This window comes from Vicia villosa, unplaced genomic scaffold (genome assembly GCF_029867415.1).
Source record: "Vicia villosa cultivar HV-30 ecotype Madison, WI unplaced genomic scaffold, Vvil1.0 ctg.002098F_1_1, whole genome shotgun sequence".
NCBI lineage: Eukaryota > Viridiplantae > Streptophyta > Magnoliopsida > Fabales > Fabaceae > Vicia > Vicia villosa.
Window position 1 is genome coordinate 60803 of NW_026705837.1, and position 7671 is coordinate 68473.

Below are 7671 nucleotides of genomic sequence, written 5' to 3' on the forward strand. Positions count from 1 at the left end.
AGTATCGGTTTATAAATGTTATTTGTATTGTTCAATCGATTGAGAAATCGTTGGTTGAACAATAAAGTAAATCTTGCTATAACGTTGCGGAAACGAACAGTATAGACGAACGATACATGAGGTATTGATTGATAACGAATTCATACGCATGTTCTTAGGAAGACATACAATTATAGGTTGATGAAATCAAGTCTTGATACTTTTTTTAAAACTTAGAACTTTCCTTATTTTAATATTTGCTACTAAACTTGTGAATGATCTTTTACAAAACCAAACCCAAAGTTACATTAACTCAAGACAACCTAAACTATAGAACTGCGGTGATATCGCACCAATCCCTGTGGAAACGATAATCTAAAAGTACTCCAATATAATTTCAACAAAATGGCGCCGTTGTCGGGGATTGTTGTTTAGATAATGCAAGCATTGCAATAGTTTGTTTTGTATTGAGTCTTATAATTAATCTCTTGTTTCTAAATTTTTATTCCTTGTGTTTGATAATTTGCTTGGTTAGTTTCTCAGATTACAGTTTATGCGAGGACGTGTACTTGCAGATCAACTCCTGTTTGATCCTGAGATTGAAAGGACTGCGCGTAGACAGAATAGCAAGACTCGTAGACGGAGACAACTAGCTAGGGAAAGAAGACAACAACAAGAAGCTTCTTCTTCTTCAACTCCGGTTGAAAAATTAGTTGAAGGAGAGATGGCAGCACCGGAACCTAATGTTCCACCTCGAGGGCCTTGTGTTAATAGCCCTCGTTTGAATGCATAATTTGCTCGTGATTAAAATAATGGAAGGAACTCCGAGATGAAAACGGGGCAACTTCAATTATTATATCAAAATCCTTTCACGGGATCAGATCACGAGGATCCTTTTACTCATCTAACAAAGTTCTATGAGATAACCGGAACCATTGGTGCTCCGGAGGCCGAAGAGGAACAGGTGTTCAGGAGACTATTTCCTCATTCCTTGATAGAAAAAGCTAAGGAATGGTATCTTGATCAACCAAACAATGTCATGACTAATTGGAATGAGTTAGAGGAGAAATTTCTTGATCAGTTCTTCCCGCATAATAGGTTCATGGAAGCAAAAACTTCTATCGCTGTGTTCTCGCAAGGTCCGAATGAAGCTCTCAATGAAGCTTGGGAGAGGTTCAAGTCTATGGTTCAAAAATGCAAAGGGCATGGATTTGATGAATTGACTCAAATCCATATCTTTAGTAATGGACTCCAACCACAACCTAAAACACTTTTAGATGCTACCGCGGGTGGGTCTTTGATGTCAAAAACTGCTGAAGAAGCAATTGCTATCATTGATAGAATGACTTTGAATGATCATCAAGGGCAACACAACCGTAGTACATCGCAAAGAAAGCCGGGAGTTCTTGAGTTGAATACGAGTGATGCAATACTTGCTCAAAACAAGTTATTGACACAACAAGTAGAATTGCTTACTCAACAAATGTCGAAGCTCCCCCAACAAATCAAAGAGATACATGGGACCCCTACTAAAAATCAACAAGTGATGTGTTGTGAATTGTGTAGGGGTGATCATCAAACTGGTTATTGTCCTCCACCCGCCGAAGAAGTGAATTATGTTTCAAATCCTAATCAAGGCTATGGTGGGCGACAACAACAACCTTACAACAATAACCAAGGTTACCAACAAAGAGGTAATCAAGGTTATCAACAAGGATGGAGGCCGGATGCGGGACCATTGAATCGTCAAAATCCTTATTTAGGTGGTTACAATCAACAACCTCAACAACCTCAACAAGCAAATCTTTCAATAGAAGACACTCTTAGCCAATTCATGCAATTGCAAATTGCAAGCCAAAAGAGTACGGATGCGGCCATAAAGAACCTTGAAACTCAAGTCGGGCAATTGTCAAAGCAACTTGCCGATCAAAATAAAGGTCCTTTTCCGGCTACTACACAAGAAAATCCTCGTGAGCATTGTAAGTCCATTCTAACTCGTAGCGGTAGAAATATTGATATGGGGGTAGGAGAAGTAGTTGAGGAAGAAATTGTTGAAGTTGAAAAAGATAGGGTGATTGAAGTAGAAAAAAATGTTGAGGGTGACTTAGTTGAAAATGAGAAAGAGAAAGAATTAGTTGAGAAAGAAAATCTTGAGATAGAAGAGAAAAAGAAAAAATTGAGTGTGAGTGAAAAAGGGAAGATGAAAGAGGATTCAATTCATGAAAAAAATTGCCTTACCCTCCCGGTTCGTCAAAGAAAGAAGATGCAAAGCACTATGCTCGGTTCTTGGACATATTTAGTAAATTTGCAAATAAATGTTCCTTTTTCCGAGGCATTGGAGCAAATGTCGATGTATGCAAAATTTATCAAAGACATCATCACCAAAAAAAGGAGATTCTTGGATCCTGAGTTAGTGACAGTGAGCTCTTGTTGTAATGCGTTAATTCAACACACTACACCGATTAAATCAAATGATCCTGGACGGGTAACGTTGCCGGTGTCTATTGGCAATGTTCATATAGGCAAAGGTTTGGTGGATACCGGTTCTAGTATTAATTTGATCCCATTGTCTATGGTGAGAAGGTTAGGAATTAATGACTTGAAACCAACTCGAATGACGTTATCATTAGAGGATAAATCCACAGCTCATCCTCATGGAGTTGCGGGGTTGACAAATTTTGGTTTCCTGTTGATTTTGTTGTCATAGACATGGAAGAAGATCCTGATATACCACTGATCTTAGGAAGGCCTTTCATGAAGACGGCCCGAATGATGATAGATATTGATGATGGCTTAATGAAATTGTGATACCAAGACGAGGAATTATGTCTTGATCTCTTTGAAGCAATTAAGCATCCGAGTGATGATGATGATTGTTTTAGAATCGATGCTACAGAAAAAGCTATTATGAAAGTGGAGAATCATATGCATTTGTCAAATCCTCTTGAGAAAACTTTGATGGAAGCTCTTGAAGTGCTTACCAAAGATCAAGAGAAAGAAATTGAAGATTGCTTGAGAAATCTTGAGGCATGTGATGAAATAAATCCTTTTGAAGCTCAAATTGAAGAATTGAAAGATGAGCTTGAAGTTGAAGAACAAAAGGTGGAATTGAAAGTGTTACCGTCTCATTTGAAGTATGTGTTTCTTGAGAAGAATGAAAACAAGCCGGTTATAATTAGCAACGCCATTTCTAAGGGTGAAGAAGAAAAATTACTGATGGTCTTGGAAAGAAATCAAGAAGCAATGGGATGGACAATTTCCGATCTCAAAGGAATTAGTCCCTCCTTTTGTATGCATAAGATTTTGATGGAGGATGACTATAAACCAGTGGCTCAACCACAAAGAAGATTGAATTCGGTAATGAAAGAAGTGGTGAGAAAGGAAGTAGTGAAAATATTAGAAGTCGGGATGATTTATCAAATCTCTGATAGTGCTTGGGTGAGTCCCGTCCATGTGGTGCCAAAGAAAAGTGGGATGACGGTGATTCGCAATGAAAAGAGTGAGCTAATTCCTACTCGAACTATGACGGGATGGAGAATGTGTATCGATTATCGTAGGCTAAATCAAGCTACGAGAAAAGATCACTTTCCCTTACCGTTTATGGATCAAATGCTTGAGAGATTATCCGGTCAACAATTTTATTGTTTCTTAGACGGGTATTCGGGATACAATCAAATTGTAGTCAATCCCGAGGATCATGAGAAGACTGCTTTCACATGCCCTTTCGGTATTTTCGCATATCGGCGAATGCCGTTCGGGTTGTGTAATGCACCGGCAACATTTCAACGGTGTATGCAAGCTATCTTTTCCGACTTGATTGAGAAGTGCATCGAAGTGTTTATGGATGACTTCTCGGTTTTTGGTCCTTCTTTTGATCTATGTTTGAAAAATCTTGATACCGTGCTAAGTCGTTGTGTGGAGTCAAATTTGGTTCTAAATTGGGAAAAGTGCAACTTTATGGTTACCGAATGAATTGTGCTCGACCACAAGGTTTCTTCAAGAGGCCTTGAGGTGGATAAAGCGAAAATTGAAGTGATAGAGAAGTTGCCTCCTCCCATGAATGTGAAGGGTATCCGAAGCTTTCTAGGACATTCTGGGTTTTATCGAAGATTTATCAAATATTTCTCCAAAGTTGCAAAGCCCTTGAGTAATCTACTCAACAAAGGTACGGAATTTCTTTTCGATGAATCTTGTTTAAATGCATTCCTAGAGCTTAAAGAAAAATTGGTCACCGCACCCATAATCGTCGCTCCTAATTGGTCCCGTGATTTTGAACTCATGTGTGATGTGAGTGATTATGCGGTGGGTGCCGTTTTAGGACAAAGAAAGAACAAAATTTTTCATGCTATTCATTATGCGAGCAAAGTTTTAAATGAAGCGCAAGTCAATTACGCAACTACCGAAAAAGAATTGATCGCTATTGTGTTTGCATTGGAGAAATTTCGTTCTTATTTGATTGGTTCAAAAAATGTGTGTTATACTGACCATGCAGCTATTAAATACTTGCTCACAAAGCCAGACTCAAAACAAAGGCTAATTAGGTGGATTCTCTTGCTTCAAGAGTTTGATCTTGAAATAAGAGACAAAAAAGGGTCCGAAAATATGGTAGCTGATCATTTATCTCAGTTAGTGAATACCGGGGTAACACAATTTGAAAGTGAGGTGAGAGAGGAATTTCCGGATGAGAAACTGTTTATGGTCCAAGTTAGACCTTGGTTCACGGATATGGCTAACCATAAAGCGACCGGGTGGATTCCCGAAGATCTAACTTTGAACCAAAAACGGAAATTCTTATCCGATGCAAACTTTTATGTGTGGGATGAGCCTTATCTATTCAAGTTGAGTAGTGACAATCTCTTGAGGAGATGTGTTACAAGTGAGGAATCTCAAAGTATTTTGTGGCATTGTCACAATTCGCCTTATGGTGGCCACTATAATGGATTGCGTACTGCAACCAAAGTCCTTCAGGTGGGCTTTTGGTGGCCTACGTTGTTTAAAGAGGCTTATCATCATGTGTCGAGTTGTGATAGTTGTCAACGGAGTGGGGGGATTGGTCGACGTGAGGAAATTCCCCTACAAAGCTTCCTAGAGGTGGAAGTGTTTGATTGATGGGGTATTGACTTTGTTGGGCCATTTCCATCATCTTTGTTTGTACATTTTGGTCGTGGTCGACTAAGTGTCAAAGTGGGTGGAAGCGATTGCTTCACCTAAAGCCGACGGTAAAACCATGATAAAATTTTTGAAAAAGAATATTTTTGCGCGTTTTGGTACGCCTCGTATGTTGATAAGTGATGGCGGATCGCATTTTTGAAATGCTCCAATTGAAAAAGTGTTGGAGCAATATGGAGTCAAGCACAAGGTTGCCACTCCATACCATCCGCAAACTAATGGTCAGGCCGAGGTATCGAATCTTGAGATTAAGCGAATTCTCGAGAAAACAGTTTCTAGCTCTAGAAAAGATTGGTCGCTTAAGCTTGATGATGCATTGTGGGCTTATCGGACCGCTTTTAAAGCCCCGATTGGTCTCACACCGTTTCAAATGGTATACGACAAAAGTTGTCACCTTCCAGTGGAATTAGAGCATAAAGCCTTTTGGGCTTTGAAATTGTTGAATTTTGATCCTAAGTCGTGTGGCGAAAAGAGAAAAGTCCAACTCCATGAGTTGGACGAGTGGAGGTTGCACGCCTATCATTCTAACACGATTTACAAGGATAAAGTCAAATTCTATCATGATAGTAAGATCCGTTTGAAAGACTTTAAGATCGGGCAACTTGTGCTTCTTTTCAATTCCCGTTTGAAGTTTTTTCCGGGAAAGTTGAAATCTAAGTGGTCCGGGCCATTTTTAGTCAAAGAGGTAAGAAATTATGGTGCTATAGTGGTAGAGGATCCAAAAACGAAGAAAGAGTGGACGGTGAATGGTCAGAGGTTGAAGGTATATCCTGGAAGTGAGTTTAATCGAGAAACAAGTGTTCTTGCTCTGGGTGATCCTTGATATCACCTTTGACCTTCGAGCTGACCGACGTTAAACAAAGCGCTTATTGGGAGGCACCCAAATTTGTAAGTATTCTACTTGTTTTATGTGTTTTTTTTATCGTTTTTGTGTTTTGTGCTGATGTCGAGCCAAAAATGGCCTACCGGTAAAGTTACGCGTGCTGATGGAAAGAAATTTTTTTGGTGTTCTGGTGTAGCTCGCGACGCGCGCTGAACAAAAAATTAAAAAAAAAAAGTTAAAAATTAATTTCTGGGTTGGGCCCAGAATGGGACCCGACCCACTCCCCCTTCCCTTTTACGAATTCTGTAGGGTTTAGAGGCATTTTGCCTCTTTTCCCCTAATTTTCAAAATTTCACTCTCTTCTTCTCTCAAAGCTTCATCCCTTCTTCATCCATTCTCCATTCTTCATCATCTTCAAAGGTAAGTGTTCTTCTTCTTCTTCTTCTTCTTCTTCTTCTTTAATTTTGTTTTCTTACTTCTAGGTTTTAATAGATTTAGATTTAGATTTAGGTTAATTAATGATTGTTGTTAAATGTTGTGATTAGAGACATAAGTAGGTTCGTGTAGTGTGTGGTGCTGTTTAAATCGTGTTATGTTATGGGTGCTACTGCAACCATTGTTGCAGTTCTGTTTTTTCTCAGATTCGTAGAGCTCGCGTCGCGCGCTGTGCAGAATTTTGTTTTTTTAGTTTTGCTTATGTTCTGTAGTGGGTGGGTCTGTCTTGCGGTTCTTTTTGGTATTTTGTCGTGTTATAGCTATTAATAATTATGTGTTGACCTTGTGGATCGAATTTTTGTTGTGCGTCGCTTGTGTGTGCAGATGGCTCCTCCGACGAAAAAGAAAAGAGGTGCTACCGGTGAATCCTCCGGTTCCCAAACGCATTATGACCACACACGGTTCCGTGGTCCTGAGCAAGAGGCTAGGTATGAAGAATTGAAAGGACGCACGGTTTGGCCAGAGAGAACGATTGTACCTAGTGAGGAAGGAAACTTTTCTGTTGCTTGGAGTTACTTGAATGACACTTGCTGGGACAAGTTGTATGAGCCGGGCAAGTTCTATCAGGTAGAAATCCTTATGGAATTTTATTCTAATGCTTTGCCTACAGGTAGCTGGGTTCCGTCAGAGGCATTCCCATTTAAGACGTGGGTGCGAGGGGAGGAAATTGATTTCTCCAAGGATGCGATTTTTGATTTTCTTGATGATCCTCTTGCCTTGACGGAAGAGTGTAAGTATCATCCTCGGTTGTATCGAGGAAATTGGGATGCCGAGGCTATGAGGGAGAAGTTGTGCAAAGAAGGGTGTACTTATGATTTGACGACCACTGGCCATCCGAAGACCTTCACCCGTCGTAATCTCACCTATAGTGCTCAGTTGGTGACTTCTGTGGTCCTTTATAATTTAAGGCCACGAAGTCACACCACTACTATCACGATGGACACTGCTGGTCTCGTGTATTGTATTCTGATGGGTGAGGAGGTGGACATTTCTAGGATAGTGGAAAATGAGCTGAAGAGGGTTGCCCTGAATGGTACTAGTTTTGGTGATAGGGCCAAATGCCGGTTGATTTTTCCCGGTCTGATTATGGGGTTGTGCAGGAAGGCAGGTGTGAGATTTCCATCTGGGGGATTAATACCCATGGATGGAGTCATTGATGATGTTTTTGTTAATAGATTTTGTACTGCAGATTCTATTCCTGCAGC

At 40.0% G+C, this 7671-nt stretch overlaps 1 protein-coding gene across 1 annotated transcript; it reads left to right on the plus strand.

Annotated features, from left to right (window-relative positions):
• The first annotated feature begins 1018 nt into the window (after positions 1-1018).
• Positions 1019-3951, plus strand: LOC131637848 (uncharacterized). Its single transcript, XM_058908420.1, has 3 exons — positions 1019-1268; positions 3035-3478; positions 3662-3951. Exons 1-3 carry the CDS (start codon positions 1019-1021, stop codon positions 3949-3951), a joined length of 984 nt encoding a protein of 327 aa, XP_058764403.1.
• The last annotated feature ends 3720 nt before the right edge of the window (positions 3952-7671 follow it).

Coding starts and splice junctions, on each gene's coding strand:
- LOC131637848 (XM_058908420.1), top strand. CDS start 1,019: ATGACTAATTGGAATGAGTTAGAGGAGAAATTTCTTGATCAGTTCTTC. Junction 1,269..3,034: donor ACTTTTAGATGCTACCGCGG/GTGGGTCTTTGA, acceptor ATCCTTTTGAAG/CTCAAATTGAAGAATTGAAA. Junction 3,479..3,661: donor GGTGATTCGCAATGAAAAGA/GTGAGCTAATTC, acceptor ATCAAATTGTAG/TCAATCCCGAGGATCATGAG.